This window comes from Myotis lucifugus, unplaced genomic scaffold (assembly GCF_000147115.1).
Source record: "Myotis lucifugus unplaced genomic scaffold, Myoluc2.0 scaffold_23, whole genome shotgun sequence".
NCBI classification, from domain to species: Eukaryota; Metazoa; Chordata; class Mammalia; order Chiroptera; family Vespertilionidae; genus Myotis; species Myotis lucifugus.
Window position 1 is genome coordinate 186,952 of NW_005871071.1, and position 22,584 is coordinate 209,535.

Sequence of the window (22,584 nt, forward strand, 5' to 3'; positions counted from 1 at the left end):
AGTGATCAATCCTGTTTTTTTCTCACTGTACTACCTACTAGAAGTGGGGCTTATGGTCATGGACAGCTTAGCTGATTGCCTCTGGTCATGCCTTCTTTCCAGCAGTTTTCTTGCCTTTGAAATGCTGGTGAGGCTATGTTTATTGCAATGGGGAGAAACCACATTTCTGGAGAAATGTTTCTGATAATTTAGATAACTCAAGAAGAAAATGTTAGGCCTATGAAAGTGTATAGACTTGTCCCCCACCCTGTTTCCAAATACGTTCATTTCTGAGTGATAAAGAGCAGATGAGGAAGATATGGAGAGAGTGCCTTTTCTAGATAACTAATTTGCAAAAAGGTGGAGTTGAATTCTTTGTATACTTTGGCAACCAAGGTATACTTCGTATACTTTTAAAATTTCCATCAAGGGCCAGTCCTACAATCGTGCAGGTTGTGTGTTGTGGCGGTATCATGTCTAAGGGTCCCCATTCACATACTAGCCTATATATTTATTATATCATAGAGGGTGCCTTTTTCTAATTTAACAAATTTTTATGGGCTAGAGATGGCCTTGCTCCCATTCCATCCTGATAATGAAAAAAACTGTTTATTTCTCATCAGGGGGCAAGTTTTCCTTTACTGTATCAAAAGATAGGGTAGTTACTTCTTCAGAGTTTTCTTGAAGTAAAATGACTTTTTTTTCTTTATAAATAATGTATAGTGAAACATCTAGAAACATAAATGTTCCCGGATTCCACCATGACATGCTTAATGATTACATGAGTATTGTCTTGCGTGCGCATTAAGGAATACTACGTAGAGTGGAGCCATCACCCAGCTTCAGCTATTACCAACTCATGGGCAGTCTTGTTTTATCTGTAGCTTCATTCCCTTTCCCTTTCTGTATTATTGAAACAAATCCCACACTTCATATTTTGCTTAAGATTTTTCAGTATGTATCTCTAGAAGGGAACTATTTTATTTTTTATATTATCGCTCCTAATGTAAGATTTTAATTTCATCAAATATAGTTTGTATCCAAATGCTTATCTGTAGTTTTTTAAAAATTAGATTTTGTTTGACTCCAGATGCAAATAAGATCTACACATTGTGATTAATTAAAATAACTATTGAATATTCATGGCCTATTGTGCATGGACACAGACAATGGGGAGGTGAGGTCCTGGGATGGGGGCAGGGGTGGGGAGTGGGGGCAGGCTGGAGGGGGTCAATAGGGGAAAAAAGGAGACATATGTAATACTTTCCACAATAAAGAATTGTTAAAAAATAATAAAACATGAACTGTGAAATATTTTTTAAAAAGGAAAAAAATAACTTCAGATCTTTTAATCTTTAGGGTTTTCCTTCCATCTCCCCTCCCCCCACTTTTATTTGTTGAAAAAATTGAGTTTATCCTGTAGAGCAGTGATTCCCAAAGTGGGCGCTACCGCCCCCTGGTGGTCGCTGCAGCGATCCAGGGGGGCGGTGATGGCCACAGGTGCATTTGTTTTAACTTTTTTTGTATTACCTTTCTATTCTGAGTTCAATAAATAGTTTCATAATTTCAAACTTCAGTGTTTCTAATTTACACCTTTCTTTACTATATTTTACGAAAAAGGTAGAAACATTAATACATATATCTTTCTGTTTAATTGTTATTAAAATTTTAAAAAAATTAATTTCCAGGGGGCGCTGAGTAATATTTTTTCTGGAAAGGGGGCGGTAGGCCAAATAAGTTTGGGAACCACTGCTGTAGAGTAAGAGTTGGCAAAGTTTTGTTTTGTTTTTTACTTTTTTTAAAAAAATGTATTTTATTGATTTTTTACAGAGAGGAAGGGAAAGGGATAGAGAGTTAGAAACATCAATGAGAGAGAAACATCGATCAGCTGCCTCCTGCACACCCCGCACCGGGAACGTGCCCGCAACCAAGGCACATGCCCCTGACCAGAATCGAACCTGGGACTCCTGAGTCCGCTGGCTGATGCTCTATCCACTGAGCCAAACCGGTTAGGGCTGGCAAAGTTTTTTTTAAAGGGCCAGGTAGAAAATATTTTAGCCATTGTAGGTCATATGTTTATGTTACACCTCTTCGACTCTGTTGTGTGAGAGCACCTTAGACTGTAGATAAATGAATGGACATAGCTGTTTCAATAAAAATATTACAAATGAGGCATCTAGTGTAGTTTGCCAACTCCTGTAGATTTTGCTGATTACATTTTTTAAAATATATTTTTATTGATTTTAGAGAGGGAGGGAGAGATAGAAACATCAACGATAAGAGAGAATCATTGATCGGTTGCCTTCTGCAACCCAGGCATGTGCTCTTGACCAAATTTGGGACCCATTAGTCCTCAGGCTGATGCTCTGTCCACTGAGCCAAACTGACTATGGCTGATTACATTCTTGTACAGTCATTCCACATATTCCTTTGTCTACTGCATTTCCTGTAAATTGGTTAGTTGGTTATAGGATCAAGAGGCTTGCTATCCAATTCAGGGTGCCCCCTGTCCCTGTCCCCTACCCCCAACACACAGCTACTTCGTAGGTAGTGTATTCTTCCATTTGGATGCACATGTCTGATAGTATCTTTTTGGCGTTGATCCCTACCCCATTGATTAAAATGGTGATGTTCTAATTCTGTCATTTTTTTTCCTTATTTAATACCTGGAATGCTTCTAGAAAGAGAAGCTTCTCATCTACTATTTGGTTTTTCAGTGGTACAGTTTACACAGGAAAGCCAGGATATATGCTTGATTCTTTTCCTTTCATTTTCTAGTTTTCAGAATAATGAGCTGGTTCACTAGCATCTCCCAACAGTGACTGAGTTTTTTATTTTTCCTTTTTTTTCTCTTAGTTTCATTTTGAATTCATTTAAATACATTTAATGTATTTCAGTTCATTATATTATTAATACTCAAATTGTCCCATCTGTAACTGTGGGGGTGGGGGAGGCATATGTTGAAAGTATATACATACCTCTACAAGTTGGCTCTTGTGTTCTTTCAACATGACACAAATAGTCTGATTGCCTCCTTGCTTTATGGTATGTAATGTTCTAGTTCAGGGGCGGGCAACCTTTTTTGTGAGTGCGTGCCAAAACCAGCAAAAATCTCTGGCTCAAAATTCTTCTGCGTGCCAACCCTAATTTTTTGAGAACATGTTACGCCTACTTGATATCTCTTAAGGTGTACGTATGTGCAGAACCTTGAAGAAATAATAAAATTCATTTGAGCGACAAAAACACAGTATATGATGATGAAAAATACATTTATTTTTTAATGTATACATGTACACTGATAGTCCGACAGAAAACTTTATGACTCCGTTTGATATTATCAGTGGGACTTTTGCTGCTGCATCACTGATGACAGAGATTTTACATCAGGTTTATATTTCGTGACCTTCAGAGATATGCACGAGCTACTACTTTCATCCGTCAGGCTACTCCTATTATGAGACTTAACAAAATTCATCACTGAGAACAAAGATTCACAAGCGTATATGGATGAAACCAAAACACTGGTCGGATCTAGGAAGGCAGGGAGAGTTAAGGCAGAGGCATAGAAATTGCTCTTCCCCTCTCTCGTCAATCCATGTCTATGGTCTTTAAGATAACTTGTTATGTAAAATTATTTATTTATCTAAGATGCACCTATACTGAATTTATCTGAAAAATAAAGTCGATAGTAAGAAAAAAAATTGTAAATGGAAAATTATAAGAGAGGGTTTCGTGTGCCAGCAAAAGTTACTGGCGTGCCATGTTTGGCACGCGTGCCAGGGGTTGCCCACAACTGTTCTAGTTCCTGCTCTAGACCTAAAATCAGCCATTTTTTTTCTTTGATTTGTAAATGCTATTTTAAGACAGCAGACTCAGGGGGAGGGTTATTCATTGCCTTTTCACTGTACAGTGCAAGAGAATGTGTTTTTTGTTTGTTTTACTTTTAAGGTAAAATAGATTATGAGTTCATAGGAATATTTCTCAGTTAATGACTTCATTTATTTCACAGCACACCCACAACAGTCTTAGGATGATAATACCAATCAATACCAATATGATTATTGAAAATAATTTAAGATTTTTGTCCCCTCCAGTTGGTTCTCTTCTAAGGATGTACTCCTGTAAGAATGAACAAATTACTGTTTTTTTGTACAGTTCTGCTCTATATTGTTCTACACCAGCTAATACATGCTTAGGTTGACTTGTTTTATTTTATTTTCAGTATTTAGGTATTGCTTTTTTAAAATTTTAATCTCATTTTAAAATTATCCAAAGTAAAAGCTATAAGACAAGATATATTCTAAAAAGTCCCCTTCACCCATACCCTTATTGGTAAACTTAAAAGTCATGATTATTATTTGCTTTTAACACCCTAGCCAGTTTGCTCAGTGGGTAGAGCGTTGGCCTGCGGACAGGTCTTGGGTTTGATTCTGGTCAAGAATACATGCCTGGGTTGCAGGCTCAATCCCTGGCTCTGGTTGTGGTGCGGGAGGCAGCCAATTGATGTGTCTCTCTCACAGTGATGTTTCTCTTTCTGTGTCTCTCTCCCTCCCTTCCACTCTCTCTCAAAATCAATGGAAAAGTATCCTCCGGTGAGGATTAACAGCAACAAAAAAGTATAAGTAAATAGGCAATATATTTGTATAGAGATGTATTTATTTAAAGCCAATCTTCCGGCTTTGACTTGAAGCTTAAATCTTTAGCCTTTTGGTGTTAGCCTCTAAGCAGTTTGTCATACTAGATAGAATTTGGTGTGTGTATATATATATATATACACACACACACACACACACATACACATATATATGTATATATATACACACACATATATATATATATATACATATATATATTAATCCCACCCCAGGACGTGTTTTTATTGATTTTAGAGTGAGAGGGAGAGAGAGAGAGAAACATCAATAGGTTGCCTTTCATACACATAGGGGATCAAGCCTACAACCTGGATATGTGCCCTGACCTGGAATCAAACCCGCAATCCTTTGGTGCACAGGATGATGCTGTAACCAGCTGAACTACACCAGCCAGGGCTTGTATTACTAACTTTAAGATACAGTTACTTTAGAATTTTCTGGAAATTTTTCTCAGAAATGTTTGTATTTGCTAATGCTTTAATTCTTTAAAATTTCCTGTAGTCTCAATCTTCTGTTTTCTATGATCACACCATGTATATAAGGTGTCCCAAAAAATGTATACATACACTTTGAATAATTAATTATAAAGGCAGTGTTTATTAAAATACATTTCCTTTTCAAAATTGAGCTATCAGGCTGTTAAAGTGGATATACATTTTTGGGGGACACCCTGTATTCCTTTCTCTGTTTGCCTTTGCCCCTTTTTTGGTCATATGAAGTCTATATACCTCTCAAAGGCAGATTTATCTCCATTTCCTCCATAAAGCTTTTTCTAATGCTTTACTTTTTACAAAGAACTTCTTACATCCATTATCTTATTTAATTATATACACCCTATTTAGGTCATAAGCTCTCTCTATGTTAAAGGTGAAATACATCTAGATAGATGACAGTACCACAGAGTAAAACTGTTTCAGTGGTAAAGACAAAATACAAGATATTCAGGTTGCATGATGCCTAATCTGGTATTCTTTTCACTAAATAACTCCACACTAGTAAATGTTGTTTTGTGAATTCTGTGGTACTGACACAGTGCAGCAGTTAAACTGTTTACATATATAAAAAGCAGCAGTCAATTCAGTCCCTCCACCTAAAAATAGCAGTGTCTTCACTATATTTATTCAGTAAATTTATTCAATGGCTATTTATTGTGTATTATGTGCCAGGCATTTTATACTTCACATGATCTTTAGCATATTGCCAGATGGATAGGGTTATTTTGAAGATTTGTTTTAAATCAGCCAAGCTGAATACAGTGTTTATATACAAGTCAGGGGAAAGGCCTTTCAGAAGCAGTCTTCTTACTTAGCACACGATATATATGTGTCACAAGATTAACCTAGGGCCGTGGTCGGCAAACTGTGGCTCGCGAGCCACATGCGGCTCTTTGGCCGGTTGAGTGTGGCTCTTCCTAAGCCGTAGGAGTACCCTAATTAAGTTAATAACAATGTACATACCTATATAGTTTAAGTTTAAAAAATTTGGCTCTCAAAAGAAATTTCAATTGTTGTACTGTTGATATTTGGCTCTGTTGACTAATGAGTTTGCCAAACACTGACTAGGGCAGTGATGGCGAACCTTTTGAGCTCGGCGTGTCAGCATTTTGAAAAACCCTAACTTAACTCTGGTGCCGTGTCACATATAGAAATTTTTTGATAGTTGCAACCATAGTAAAACAAAGACTTATATTTTTGATATTTATTTTATATATTTAAATGCCGTTTAACAAAGAAAAATCAACCAAAAAAATGAGTTCGCGTGTCACATCTGACACGCGTGTCATAGGTTCGCCATCACTGGACTAGGGGAAGGTAACAGAATGGGTAAATAGCAACCACTTTGTTAACTGAAAAATAAGTCTTAGCCTTGTAATCATTGCTCTTAGTAATCATTGTCTCTTAGTAATTATTGCTTCTCCTAGGATAAAATAAAAAGAAATAGAGAAGCTTTGGGTTTGTATCATGTCTGTGCATATATAGCATTTAGACAGGAAAATTTTCCCATTTTCTTTCTTGTATTTCATGGTTTGTTTCTTTATTTCAAGGATTTTTAGGCTTTTAAAAAAATATATTTTTATTGATTTCAGAGAGGAAAGGAAAGGGAGAGGGAGATAGAAACATCAATGATGAGAGAGAATCATTCATTGGCTGCCTTCTGCACGCCCCCTACTGGGGACTGAGCCCACAACCCGGGCATATGCCCTTGACCAGAATTGAACCTGGGGCCCTTCAGTCTGCAGGCCAACGCTCTATCCACTGAGCCAAACCGGCTAGGGCTTTAGGCTTATTTTTGACTTTTGGTTTAACTTTAGTAGTGCAATGTTTACTGCACATAACTTATCAGTAAAATAAATGTGCACTGATGCATGGCTCATCTTTTTTATTAACCCTAGTTGCTTTTGTGCTTCACCCCCATGGTAATTGGTTTTATGTTCTAGAAGCTGGGTAAGAGGCTTCTCCTAGGGACACTTAAGTATATGTAGCAAAGCATTATTTTGAGAAACTAAAGTTATGAAATCCTTCAGAAAGCATGTTGAATAATTAGGATAGATATCTAAAATCTTGGCAGCCAAATAAGGCAAACCTTTCTGGTTGTTTAGCAGCTAGAAGTAAGATTTCTAATTGGTGGGAACCATAGCAGAAAGGGTTTGTTTTTGTTTTTATTTTTTTTACATCACAGTATTTGAATTTTATTTTTCAGAATAGCAAATAATTTGGCTATTTTTTTCCTTGAATCTATCAATATTGATCTTTAAAAGATTAACTTGGAAGTGGTTTGCTATTGGCATCAGAAGTAGATAAAGGAGAGGCAAGTTGCCTGCCTTAGGTTCATTTGTTCTGCTTTGAAGTAAAAGTTAAGGTATTAGTTTACTTATTCCTCCGAGATAAATTACTAAAGTCAGAGAGTTTGTAAGAAAAAGATGTATCGATAATTCTAGCATAACTTACCCTTTGCTGATATGCCTACGCCTCTACCCAAGTTAAAGTATTTTTCTTTCCTTTCCAAATGTTGCAGATTAGAAATGTAATGATTACAGCTATTTCCAGTACAACAACTTGTTCAAATACAATAATTGAGATTATTAGAACATAATGTAATATAATAATAGGGTTCACATTATTATCAATAATCAACTTATTTTGGACTATTTTACTTTCTAAGCTGTGGCTTAGTTGGTTTGGTGTTTTTAGTTTTCGTCATATTACTTTAGTGTGTAAAACAATTGGTCATTCCTTCATTGGGCACTTGTGGGTTAACTTAATGTAAAAAATTTATTAAAATGCTTTCTTAGAAATATGGTAGTTATCCAAATGTAATTTTGAGCATATGGTAAAATATTTGCTATTTTAAGGAATACATGCTTTTATATGAATCTGAAATTGTGTTGTAAGATAAACATTTAAAGTTTTGTTTACAGTTAAATGTTGCTGTGAGTCTTCTTTTACTGCTAGGCTATCACTCTAAAGCAGGGGTCCTCAAACTACGGCCCGCGAGCCACATGCAAATACAAATATTGTATTTGTTCCCGTTTTGTTTTTTTACTTCAAAATAAGATATGTGCAGTGTGCATAGGAATTTGTTCATAGTTGTTTTTTTTAAACTATAGTCCGGCCCTCCAACAGTCTGAGGAACAGTGAACTGGCCCCGGTTTAAAAAGTTTGAGGACCCCTGCTCTAAAGCATGTGAGTGGTTCTTAAATTGTAGTCCCTGCACCAACGGCATCAGCATCACCTGAAAACTTGTTAGAGATGCAAATTCTCAAGCCCCACTCCAGACTTGAATCAGACACTCTGGGGTTGGTACTCGGCAATGTTTTAATAAGCCCTTCCAGATACTGGTACAGACTCCAAGTTTGAGAATCACTACCCTCAGGCTTTGTATGTGGTAAATTCACACTGCTTTGACTGAAAGTGACCTACTTCTACACAGGTTTTATTTTTTAAAGCTGTAAATTAAAACATCCCTTAATTTTTTGTATTACTGGGACTATAATGCTTATTACTTTGCTTATTCGTTATGATATTTAACTTGGGGAAATGTAGGTTCTATCTTCGTGTTATTACTTCAGGGAGTTTTGCTGTATTTGCTTGGTGTAAATAAGATTTTTCCCTTTATGGTATTCCTGTTTTCAAGCTAACACATGCTTAATTTTAGATTAGGTGAAGATCACATATTTTAAAATCACTTATTTAAAAAAAAGTTACCTTGTTTTGATTACATATAGCACAAATATTAACTTATTTATTAAATGTAAATTATTAAAGTGGTTGGCCATTGTCTATGTGACAACTATGAATTCTTTTTTTGTTTGTTTGTTAATCCTCACCAGAGGATATTTTCCCATTGATTTTTAGAGAGAGTGAAAGGAAGGGGGAGAGACAAAAAGAAAACATGGATGTGAGAGAGACATACCAATTGGTTGCCTCCGCATGCGCCCAGACCAGGGCCAGGGATCGAGCCTGCAACCGAGGTACGTGCCTTGACCGAAATCAAACTTGCAGGCCGACCAATGCTCTATCCACTGAACCAAACCAACTAGCGCTATGAATTCAATTTTAACGGATAAGAAGGAATGAATAATTTGAAACTAACTAGTTTTGTAGTCTTCCTTCTTTTATTCTGAGATGCCTAAAAGGGGAGTGTGTGTTTTTGTTTATTTTGTCTGTTAATATACATTTAAGCTCATGAAAGTGTATGTCTTGAGGTTATATTTTCTTGTACTGTTTTGAACAGTGTGCCTTAAGAATGAACTGAGTTACATAAAAAATCAGTTCTTTTTATTGGCAGCTCTTAATATGAGTAAGATTTGGGTTATATAAACTAGCTGTGAATACTGAAAAATTATCCAGTGCATTATCTAATTTTTGATGGATTTGCCTGTTTTCTTGTCTAAAATCATATATCAGGCATGTGCCACATTTTCTTAAATGGGCTTTTATTTTTATTGGAATATTCTACATCTGTTAGTGATAGGTATCCCTAAATAATATTGTTAAATTATATACCAATTTAAGTTGACTGATTTTGTACTATTACTAAAATCCAGTTTTAAGTGACTTAATTTTACATTTAATTATTCTTTGAATTTCAGGATGGTGAGGAAGAAGAAAATGAGAAAGGTATGTGTGATGCCAAGTAGAGTTTCAAAATTGCTGATATTTAGAAAAACAGTAAATTATATGAAAATAAAGCATTCCTTATTTGAAATATTATTTTTAAATTTATCAATTTAGTAAATTAAGTTAATATTTTGATTTTATTTTTCAATTGGTTTTAATTTTCTTTTCACACTTAAAATATGTTATAACTTAATGGTACATATTAGTTACTGTAGTGGACAATGCCATTTTTTATTTAACCTAATTTTAATTTAAAAATTTCTAGCATACGGTAAGTTGATTATATCCATAAGACTGGCACTGCAGTAACTCATATGTGCTTATTGGAGTTATACCATGTAAACGGATAGTTAATTTTGCACATGTTCCTAAAAATGGTGGGTGACTAAGAGACTGACTTTTTGTTTGTTGCTTAAACAAACTTTCATACAGTCTTCTGACAGTTTTAGTAGTTTAGGAGAGCTGTCTCACCCATTACAATTACAGGGACATTGTGGCAATACATGTGGTCAGTACAAGATTATGGAAGAGTTCTTGGACAGAGGTCAAAGGATCCTACTTTGGAGTAGAAAGGACATGGAACAGGGTTCTTAGCAAGACAAAATAAAAAGCCTAGAAGCAATGATGAAGTAAAGTTACTGACTGAAAGAAAATCTCATGCCTGAAGTCTTTCTCTTTGGGGGAATGCAAGACATCTTTTGAAAATGGTACCTATGGGACTGACTGGACAGGATGAAGACTGGAAATAACCAATTTCCTGAACATAATGGAGCAGGCCATCTTTGGAGCTTTCTGTAGCAGTTTTCCATATGATTCTGGACTACCCAAGAATTAAATAAGAAGAACGAAAAAGATGGGGCCTGAAATACTTTGAAGACTGACTGATATCCTCAGGCTGTGACCTTTCAAGACGTCACCATGGGAGTTCTGAAGGTCACAAGGACTAAATCCCAAGACGATTGGAACATTGAATAACATCTTCACATTCGTCATTATCTCCTGGAGAGGGAAAAAAATCTTCCGTATGCCATTAACTTATAACCAGAAATGAAGAGCTGGTATCCTCAGGATGAAACCATTTTCTCAGTTTTGTTGTTTGGTATCTATATATAGAGATCATTTTTCCCCCATGAAGAATAAGTAATCCTGGGTAAAGGATTGTTATATTAGTTCATACCCTTGTGTTTTTTTCCTAACCTTCCATCAGTGCTAATAACTGGCTTTATATTTTCTAGGTCCTATTCTAGCTTATGAATATGAAATTGTTTAAACTTCTTGTTTTGCCATATTTATTCCTGTTAAATCCTCTTAGATATAGCAGGTTCTGGTGATGGTACACAAGAAGTATCTAAACCTCTTCCTTCAGAAGGGAGCCTAGCTGAGGCTGATCACACAGCTCACGAAGAGATGGAAGCTAATGCGACTGTGAAAGAAGCTGAGGATGACAACATCTCGGTCACAATCCAGGCTGAAGATGCCATCACTCTGGATTTTGATGGTGATGACCTCCTAGAAACAGGTAAAAATGTGAAAATTACAGATTCTGAAGCAAGTAAGCCAAAAGATGGGCAGGACGCCATTGCACAGAGCCCGGAGAAGGAAAGCAAGGATTATGAGATGAATGCGAACCGAAAAGATGGTAAGAAGGAAGACTTCGTGAAGGGTGATCCTGTCGAGAAGGAAGCCAGAGAAAGTACTAAGAAAGCAGAATCTGGAGACAAAGAAAAGGATACTTTGAAGAAAGGGCCCTCGTCTACTGGGGCCTCTGGTCAAGCAAAGAGGTTTGTTTTTCTATGTCAGTTCTTTACGATACTGAATTCCAGCATTCAATAAGATCACTCTACATTAAGGGGGTGGCTTCAAGACCATGTACTGTAATTAGTTCTTATGATCCTGCCTATAATATTTTTGACCGTCATAAGTTACTTAAAAAATTTTTTTCAAGATCTTCATAATATGCAGTGTGTTCTACTGATTGCATTGTCGAATTGTCAGCATATATTTGTTTTTTTGTTGTTTTTTGTTTTTGTTTTTTCAAATTGACAATTTTTTGTGTTTTATTTTTAAAAATCCTTGTGATGATGGTTAATGAACAACTATCAGTCCTAACAACACAAATGAAGTCAAGTCCCAGTCCTGAAATCTGGAGAAGATGGCCATATATCCACTGAATAGAATTGTCAGAAAATCTAGATCTTCAGGCATCTTGGGGAAAATCAGTGCAAGAATCCTAAGGGACTCATTTGTTCAAATAACCTAATCTAGGCCTTTGGAATTGTTAATTTGTATGAATAGTACCAGTTTGAAATATAGCCAATATCAAGCTGTTCGATTTTTGTTTCTTTGTTTTTTGTTTTCAATTTTTTTTCTGGTGATTTGCTTCTTTAGCTCTTCAAAGGAATCTAAAGACAGCAAGACATCATCCAAAGATGACAAAGGTAATGGATTTATTTCTATTTTTTCCAATGGTAAATTGTATATTTTCATTAAGAAAGAAATAATTGCGTCTGGTTTTCTTTGACATTTAGTCCTTGAAATTGATGTACTAAAAATTTTGGATGGCCTTTGTGTAAACTATGGAGTTAGACTACAGCATACTTTCAGTGTGATAGAAGCATTACTTTTTAGTTAATTTGTAAACTAATTTGAGTATGCTAAAAATCCCTTTGGAATGTGTTTTTAACATTGTTTTCAAGTAACTGTATTGAATATTAATATGATAGATATTCCAGTTTTTACATTATGATTTCAGAAGTATTTTATTTCTAGTTGCAGTCATTTGTAACCCCTACACTCCACCACAGCCTTATCCCTGTTCTTTCTAGTAGTAAATGTGCTATAAATTATACTTATAGATATTTGTGGAATATAATATTTAAAAGAAATCAGTCTTTAATATTTGGTTTTATGGTTTTTTTCCCCCCTTTCTTTATTGATTAAGGTATTACATATGTGTCCTTATCTCCCCCATTGCCCGCCCCCCCCTCCCCACACCCCTGCTCATGCCCTCACCCCCCTGGTGTCTGTGTCCATTGGTTATGCTTATATGACTGCATACAAGTCCTGTGGTTGATCTCTCCCCCTAACTCCCACCCTCCCCTGGGTTTGTTTTTCATTCATCAAATCAGGGCATACTTCTAGTAACATAACTGGTATGCAGTATATTTTAATTCTTCAGAATTTACTTCCTAATTTGACTTATTTGGAATCTTATATAGGAAAATAGTTTTATTTAAAGTCTTGTAAGCTTAAAGGTACAATATTTGATTGCGTTCTGTTACTGGGAAGTCTCTGGTTATCTCAAGGCCATAAGCTATATATAGTTTCATCTTGTATATATGCTGACTACATGAAAAATATTTCTGTTTTTTTAAAAGAAATAATATCATTCAGGTAATACAAAATCCTAAAATACCTCTTTTAGTGCCCCCCAAGAGGAGTGGCATATGTCTTATATGGTTTATTTAGTGTATTTTCTTGGCATATTTTAATAGTTAGAAATTTTATGATTGTTTATTAATTTACAATTAATTGCAATACCTATGTCCTTTACAGTTTTGGTTACTAGCTAAGATATAATAAATTTATTGTTATCCTTTAAATTCAGGAGGAGTAATCTTGGTTAAATGTTAACTTTCTCCTATTAAAAATGTTTAAATCTGTAATTAGAAAAATATGTGGGCTCACATGTTACTGGTAACAAAAATGATACACAAACTGGTTGACATTTCATAAGATAAAACAGATTCTTTTAATAAATGTGTTCCTTAAGAATAGGAATGCAGCAACTATTCATATTTAAAATATTCAAGTCAGGTAGGTGTATGTTGTCTTCTCATAAGTCTACACTGACTAATTCTTCAACTAAAACTTGTGGCACATAGTCTTTAAAAACATTGAAAATTTTAACTCTTTCTACATATATTAACTTGAAGCTATTAAAATTGTTACTTTTAATTGCTTATATACTTATAGTGGGTAAGAATTAGTTTCCAAATAAAGTCAAATGAATGAAAATTCCCCTTCAATAACAGCACATTTGAAGAAACGCACTGAAGGGTGACTAACTAGGCCTATAGTCTAAGAACTGACATTTGTATGTGTGAAACTGTAATTTGTGTATGGAAATAATACAGAAATCATTCATATAACCGTTTACCTATCTAAAGAATGTTAAGGTTTCTGTCTTTATTCTTTTTTTTTTATACAAACTTTTTAAAAATATATTTTATTGATTTTTTACAGAGTGGAAGGGAGAGGGATAGAAAGTTAGAAACATCGATGAGAGAGAAACATCGATCAGCTGCCTCCTGTACACCTTCTACTGGGGATGTGCCCGCAACCAAGGTACATGTCCTTGACCGGAATCGAACCTGGGACCCTTCAGTCCGCAGGCTGACGCTCTATCCACTGAGCCAAACCGGTTAGGGCTCTGTCTTTATTCTTGTAATTAATTTGTTTTAGAAGATTTTCTTTGGTTAAGTCTAGAATTATCCAACTGCATATAATTTCCACTTTCTCTTACTCTTTTTCTAATAAATAATGAAAATGAGATGGTTGGTTAGCCTTTGTTATTAAACATTTAGATTCTTGCTTTGACATTTCCCTCTTGCTTTTTCAGAATCTAAACCCCATAATAAATATAGGTAATTAAGCAGTCTTTCATTTCTAGATATGAAATTTTTTCATATCAACTAGTTTCCTGGTTGCCTGTATTTATATAGTGCAGTGGTAGAGTATAAATTATTACACTTAACAGCAAAAGTCCAAGACCATGTGGTTGATGTTTTTATCCACTTAAAATTCATGTAGTAGAAAGAATGCAGTATTCAGACTTGTTTCCTCACTATGGTTGTATTGCCTATTATTGTGGTTGGTTTTGATAGAGTAAGTTATACTGTCAAAATTAAATGAGAGGGTTTTATAATTTTGAAAGAATGTGGTCCTAATAATTTTGTTTTAAAAAATCCAATTGAGATACTTAACTGTCTGATAATTGAATCTATTCTAGGAAGTACAAGTAGTACTAGTGGGAGCAGTGGAAGCTCAACTAAAAATATCTGGGTTAGTGGACTTTCTTCTAATACCAAAGCTGCTGATTTGAAGAACCTCTTTGGCAAATATGGAAAGGTACATTCTTTTTGCCTTTTTATCCATGTTTCTACTATCTTTATTTGAAACAAGGATTTAGTCAAAATTGTTTCTCTTATTTCTCTTAGGACTGATATAGGCATAATTATTGAGTTCTATGGTAATGGTGAGTTTCATCATATTATCTCACTCTGAGCCCTGGGGAATCTTTGTATTGAAAGCTCATATTTTGAGCCCACTTAAGCCAAGAACTGAGTTTTATTCATCACATTCATCCTGATTTTTCTAGGACCTAGGATTGCTGAGGCAGATCTGGTCATCTAGGAAATATAGGTAGACTAATATTAGGCAATGGGATATAGAATTGGAAAAAACAAAACAGTCCAGTGCTGGAGAAAAATGTGAAACTGGTAAAAATAATACTTAGTCAGATAAAGTGATATGTGCTGTGATGGCAGGGTACATGGTGCTAAGAGAGCAAAAGGGGAGGCTTTACTGTGGTTTGGTTCACTAGGAAAAGTTTCTCTGACAAGGGAAAACTAATGGAAGAGAAAAATAGTCAAAAATGAATTGAATATTCAATTAATAGTTGTTAGATTGAATTGCAGTTTTGATCTGTAACCCTTAGGGCACTCATTACTTTCTACTTAAATTTTAAAATACATTATATATTAACCTACTCCACTGTAAGCTAATTGATAACAGGGGCCTTATCTGCTGTGTGTGCACATGATAGGCTTTCAAATATTTATTAAATCAATACTGGCAAATAGCCATTAATCCTATATAATAAAAGGGTAATATCCAAATTGACCCTAATGGCGGAACAACTGGGAGCGACTGGTTGCTATGACGCGCACTGACCACCAGGGGGCAGACACTTAACTCAGGAGCTGCCCCCTGGTGGTCAGTGCACTTCCACAGGGGTAGCACTGCTCAGCCAGAAGCTGGCTCATGGCTGGCCAGCACAGCAGTGGTGGCGGGAGCCTCTCCTGCCTCCGTGGCAGTGCTAAGGATGTCCGACTGCCAGCTTAGGCCCGTTCCCCCAGGGAGCAGGCCTGAGCCATCAGTTGGACATCCCTGAGGGGTCCCGGACTACCAGAGGGCGCAGGCTGGGCTGAGGGGACCTGCGCACCCCCCCCCCCTCGAGTGCACAAATTTTCGTGCACTGGGCCTCTAGTGAATATTATAAAAATCTGTTATCTTGATTTCAGGAGTTGATGGGGTTTTTTGTTTTTTAATTTAATTATAGAGTTCTTATAGGCATCAGATACAGAACACTGAGAATTATAGTCCTGAGATTAGTTGTGTTATACCTTTTTTTAAAAAAAACAACAACCGTTTGTTGATTTTTAGAGAGGAAGGGAAAGTGAGAGAGAAACGTTGATGTGAGATAGGTTAACTCCTGCACATCCCCTACCGGGAATGGAGCTGTAATCTGAGCATGTGCCTTTGACCAGGAATTGAAACAGCTACTTCCTGGTGTATAGGATGACGCTCAACTAACTGAGACACCAGCCAGGGCAGCTGTGGTATACTTTCTGTTTTATTTTCAATAATTTATTGTTTTGTTTTTGTTAATCTTTTCCCGAGGATTTTTTTTTCTTTTTAAATATATTTTTATTGAATTCAGAGAGAAAGGGAGAGGGAGAGATAGAAACATCAATTATGAGAGAGAATCACTGATCGGCTACCTCCTGCACGCCCCCCACTGGGGATTGAGCCCACAACCCGGGCATGTGCCCTTAATTGGAACTGAACCCGGGACCCTTCAGTCTGCAGGCCGAAGCTCTCTCCACTGAGCCAAACCAGCTAGGGCGCAAGGATATATATATTTTTTTAATATATTTTATTGATTTTTTACAGAGAGAAAGGGAGAGGGATAGAGAGTTTGAAACATCGATGAGAGAGAAACATCGATCAGCTGCCTCCTGCACAGCCCTCTTGGGGCTGTCCTCAACCAAGGTACATGCCCTTGACCGGAATCGAACCTGGGACCCTTCAGTCCACAGGCCGATGCTCTATCCACTGAGCCAAACCGGTTAGGGCCGAGGATATTTTTTTCATTGATTTTTAGAGAGAGTAGGAAAGGAGGAGGGAGAGAGAGAGAAACATCGATGTGAGAAAGACACATTGATTGGTTGCCTCCCACACTGGTTGCCTCTGACATATGCCCTGACTGGGGCCAGAAATCCAATCTGTGCCTTTCAGTGTGTGGGATGACGCTCTAACCACTGGTCAGGGCAGCTGTGGTATACTTTTTGTATAACTTTCAGTAATTTATTGTTAGAGGTAATAAACAGTATTTTAATGTTGGCATTTATTAGGACTAAACCTGTAGAAGGATACCACACACTTGATAAAATTGCTGTTGGGCAAGTTGGCCTTTCCCAGAGTTAAAGATAAAAGCTAAGTTTCTAGCCACCTATAACCATAAAACCTCCTAAATTCCCTGTTTACCTCTTCCTGGCATTATGTCTGTGTTCCTCTCTATTCACCCTAGATCAGGGGTCCTCAAACTTTTTAAACAGGGGGCCAGTTCACTGTCCCTCAGACCGTTGGAGGGCCGGACTATAGTTTAAAAAAAAAATATGAACAAATTCCTATGCACACTGTACATATCTTATTTTGAAGTAAAAAAAAACAAAACGGGAACAAATACAATATTTGTATTTACATATGGCCCGCGGGCCGTAGTTTGAGGACCCCTGCCCTAGATTGTTCTCTCTCACTTTTCTTCTCACGCACCCATCTCTGCCTTATATTTTCTAACTATGCGTTTTATAAAGCTGAGATTATTTGTTGTTTTTAATATGAATAGACATTTTATTTTATTTTATTTTTTTTATTTTTAAAATATATTTTATTGATTTTTTACAGAGAGGAAGGGAGAGAGATAGAGGGTTAGAAACATCGATGAGAGAGAAACATCGATCAGCTGCCTCCTGCACACTCCCCACTGGGGATGTGCCCGCAACCACAGTACATGCCCTTGACCGGAATCCGGAATCGAACCTGGGACCCTTCAGTCCGCAGCTGACGCTCTATCCACTGAGCCAAACCGGTTTCGGCTATGAATAGACATTTTAAAAGGCCATAAATGGAAAGTGTCTTTTTTATTTTTATTTTTTAAATATATTTTATTGACTTTTTACAGAGAGGAAGGGAGAGGGATAGAGAGTTAGAAACATCGGTGAGAGAGAAACATCAATCAGCTGCCTCCTGCACACTCCCCACTGGGAATGTGCCCGCAACCAAGGTACATGCCCTTGACTGGAATCAAACCTGGGACCCTTGAGTCTGCAGGCCGACGCTCTATCCACTGAGCCAAACCGGTTGGGGCAGAAAGTGTCTTTTTAAAGTATAATTTTTAGAATGCATTTTTAAGGCTGCTTTTTTATATATGGCTGATTATTTGTGAAAGCTTCTTATAGTATAGAACAATGTTAAAACCCACTTAGAAACTTTCTAGACACCTTTTTTTTATTGATTTCAGAGAGGAAGGCAGAAGGGGAGAGAGATAGAAACATCAATGATGAGAGAGAATCATTGATCAGCTGCCTCCTGCATGTCCCCACACTGGGGAGCGAGTCCACAACCCTGGCATGAGCCCTGACCGGGAATCAAACTGTGACCTCCTGGTTCAATGCTCAACCACTGCACTGGCTGTGTGACACATATCTTTTTTGTTTTCTTTCTTTCCTTTTTTTTTCTCTAAGAAATTCAAGGGGTCCTGTAATGGAAATTTTGGCCCAAATCTAATTGAGAATGTTATTTGCTTTCATTAAGGGTACCATTACTTAATTGATGTGACTGTGTTTTTGGCTGTATATTTGAAAAATATAAAAAGAAAAACTAAAAAGATAAATTGCTTTTTTTTAAATAAATTTTTATTGTTGAAAGTATTACGTATGTCCCTTTTTCTCCCCCATTGCCCTCTGCAACCCCTCTCCCCCGTGAACCCCTCACCACTCTACCATCTATGTCTATGGGTTATGCAGATACGCACATGAGTTCATTATAAATTGCTTTTTGATGCTTTAAATTGTTCCCTTGAATATTTACTAAGTATTTATAGGCAAGGTAGATGATGATCAAAAGTATAAGAAACATATACTATATGTATGCAAATTTGTCCTTATCATGAGTTTATGTACCTAAATAGATCCTTTAACTTGAATAGTCTCAGATCTGAAGTTTTATCTGTTTAAAATCTGTGTAGTTGTGAAGTAAAACTTTCTAAAGTATAATCTTATTTTACAGGTTCTGAGTGCAAAGGTAGTTACAAATGCTCGAAGTCCTGGAGCCAAGTGCTATGGCATAGTAACTATGTCTTCAAGCACAGAGGTGTCCAGGTGTATTGCACATCTTCATCGCACTGAGCTGCATGGACAGTTAATCTCTGTTGAAAAAGTAAGCTTACCTGTTTTATAAAGGGTTACTTTGAGGACTAGTAATTCTCAATTTAAAAATGTTACACTAGTTAAGAAGTAAAATTAAGAATGATTTTATGCATTCATTTTTATTTTTTTAGCTTTTATATTTTTCAAATTTTCAACCATCAATATACTTTTAATAATCATAAAAATGTAACTTTAAAACATAAAGTTTTTTTTTTCTATTTGAACCTTTCAGGTTAAAGGTGATCCATCTAAGAAAGAATTAAAGAAAGAAAATGATGAAAAGAGTAGTTCCAGAAATTCTGGGGACAAAAAAAACATGAGTGATAGAAATAGCAAGTAAGGATTTATTTTTTGATAAGTACATTGACTTTTTGGTACATTGATGCACTAGTTCTCATTCTGTTGTGTTCTTGCGTGCGGTGCTGTGGTCAGGACACAAGCCTCTGTCAAAAAAGAAGAGAAAAGGTTGTCTGAGAAATCTGAAAAAAAAGAAAGCAAGGATACTAAGAAGATGGAAGGTAAAGATGAGAAGAATGATAATGGATCAAGTGGCCAAACTTCTGAATTCATTAAAAAAAGTGAAGAAAAGAAGCGAATAAGTATGCTATGTATCTCCTCAATCTTTTTCTAATTTATTCTACAACTTAATTTTACAGTGGAAGGGAAAACTTGAAATTAAAACCAGATAAATATTTAAACTTCATTGTTAGGTGTTACTGTTTTAGAAAAGGAGGTCCAATAGGACTAATTATCTTATTTTTTACTCCTAGAAAACAAATGTGTTTGTTGCACTAAGCCTCCTTACTATTAAATCTGGGCTGCCTTAATTCTATCATAGAATTATATGATAATTACATTATGATTTCACCCGCAACCCAAGTGCTAATTTTACAGTGGAAGGGAAAACTTGAAATTAAAACCAGATAAATATTTAAACTTCATTGTTAGGTGTTACTGTTTTAGAAAAGGAGGTCCAATAGGACTAATTATCTTATTTTTTACTCCTAGAAAACAAATGTGTTTGTTGCACTAAGCCTCCTTACTATTAAATCTGGGCTGCCTTAATTCTATCATAGAATTATATGATAATTACATTATGATTTCAGAAGTATTTTATTTCTAGTTGCAGTCATTTGTAACCCCTACACTCCACTATAGTTGACAACTATAGTTGAGTTGGGATCTTTTGGTATTACTGAAAATATTTGCATTAGCAGATTGAGCTAGTTCTAAAAGCTTTGCATTTATGTTCTCATAAAATAAGTTGGTTTTTTAATTTCATGTATTGGTTTGTGAATATCTAGTTGTCTAAGAATTCAGCATTTTCACATTATATTTTTTAAATGAAATAATTTTTAGACATTTATCTAATGTTTATCTAATATTTTTTTCTCTCTTAGGTTCAAAGAGCCCTGGACATATGGTAATACTAGACCAAACTAAAGGAGATCATTGTAGGCCATCAAGAAGAGGAAGATATGAGAAAGTAAGTCTCTGAAAGGGATGTTGTATATAATTTTACTGTTTGCAAAAAAAGATAATTCAGGATCTCTGTAACCTTCCTCTTTAATTTAGCTCTGTAATAATGCCATGCTAGAAAATCTAAGAAAAATGGAATGCCATTACTCACTTAAGGTTTTTAAATGACCAGCTGAACGTCGAAAACAGTCCAAAATTATTTTAACATCTAGTCCTTCTATAATTTTTTTCTACAGATTCATGGAAGAAGTAAGGAAAAGGAGAGAGCTAGCCTAGATAAAAGAAGGGACAAAGACTACAGAAGGAAAGACATCTTGCCTTTTGAAAAGATGAAGGAACAAAGACTAAGAGAACATTTAGTTCGTTTTGAAAGATTGCGACAAGCAATGGAACTTCGAAGGTAGAAACAGTCTATTTTATACCTGTCTTTAACTATAAGTACATATTTAATACTATTAGAATTGTATTCCCACAGAAATCTATTTGCCACTTTTAAGAAATAGAGTAAAACCTAATTATTTCTCAAGTTTGCATGCTATTTTACAATTTACAAAGTTACCTTTCCATCTATTGTCTCTGTCTCAACAGTCCTGTAAGGTTAGTTATGCCCATTATATAATTGAAAAATAAAAAGAGGCCCAGAGAGGCTAAATGACTCTTCCAATGCCACATTGCTAATGAGTGGCAGAGTCGGGACTCAGACCCAAGTCTTCTGACTCCAAGTCCAATGCTCTTTCCTCTCCAAAGTTGCTGCCATAAAAGACATGATTTTAAAGGAAAATTTGATTTTTGAGATAAGATAGTTTCAATGTAGGCTATAGTATTCAAATAGTATGTTGACATTTTAGAAAACATGTATTATATTTTGGACTAGAGCCCCAGTGAAGGAAGATTTGCCCTGTAAATCTTATTTTGTTCAAGCTCTATCTCTCAAACCAAGAATTCTCTTTAAAAGAAACTGAGAACAAAAAACATTTCTATTTTTGGTGGCAGTATCTTAGCTGTTCACCATGAGTGCCAATTTGCTTTTGTAAGTTAATTTTTGGATACCACTTAAAATATTCTTATTAAAGTGTTTTATAATATAAATTTCCAAAAATTAACCTATCTAATTGAGAGGTAACTTATGGGATTTCACCTATTCATACACAAGAGTGTTAGGCCAGAGATATTTCTATCAACTTAAATAATACTGTTATTGCCACACACTTTACTAAAAGGAAATAATCCTTGCTTTACTCAGAACTCTTTTCCCCTTTTTTTATGAAATCCCAATATGCTGAGCTTCCTATTTAAATGACAATCTGAAAAAAAAGAGTAGTGGCTACTAGAGCAGCAATTCTCAAAACTATCTGACTCATAACCCTTTTATATGTAACAAAAAAGTTGCAGTACCCTGTTTACTATTCTGAAATAAAATTGATATATAATGTACCTACCTATACAAATAATTTCCCAGAAAATCAATATGATGCCTTAACTCTAATTTAAAGGAGAAATAAAGTAATTTATAATGAAGCATGTATTCCAGATGTGAATGTTTAGGCATGCCTCTCCAGAAGACCTAATGAAGTAGTCAGATGTTTGTACCCCTCTTTAGACTCAATGAAAATGTGACAGCTACAAATACAGACTGATATTGGTATGTCGTATTGGTGAGTTAAAGACCAGGAGTGGTGTTGACATCATGACGTCGTTTCTGAAGTGGTGAACAACTCTTAGTGAAGTTCTCAAGATAATATAATCCCCCCACCTTTTTTTTTTTTTTTTTTTTTTTTTTTTTGCAGGAAGTTGCATTTCTGGAAATTGTAGTGAATATTAAACCATGTCAAAGCAAACAAGCCAACCTAGCATTTATTA

The 22,584-nt window shown here is 35.7% G+C and overlaps 1 protein-coding gene across 1 annotated transcript in view; it reads left to right on the plus strand.

Annotated features, from left to right (window-relative positions):
- The window catches only part of SLTM (SAFB like transcription modulator), a 37,799-nt gene that overhangs the window by 2,096 nt on the left and 13,119 nt on the right, over positions 1 to 22,584 (plus strand). The window contains exons 3-11 of the mRNA XM_023751600.1: positions 9,724 to 9,727; positions 11,118 to 11,532; positions 12,140 to 12,189; positions 14,763 to 14,881; positions 19,106 to 19,255; positions 19,478 to 19,581; positions 19,678 to 19,844; positions 20,646 to 20,731; positions 20,961 to 21,124. Of these exons, the coding sequence (XP_023607368.1) occupies positions 9,724 to 9,727; positions 11,118 to 11,532; positions 12,140 to 12,189; positions 14,763 to 14,881; positions 19,106 to 19,255; positions 19,478 to 19,581; positions 19,678 to 19,844; positions 20,646 to 20,731; positions 20,961 to 21,124 (1,259 nt within the window). The remainder of the gene's footprint in view (positions 1 to 9,723; positions 9,728 to 11,117; positions 11,533 to 12,139; positions 12,190 to 14,762; positions 14,882 to 19,105; positions 19,256 to 19,477; positions 19,582 to 19,677; positions 19,845 to 20,645; positions 20,732 to 20,960; positions 21,125 to 22,584) is intronic.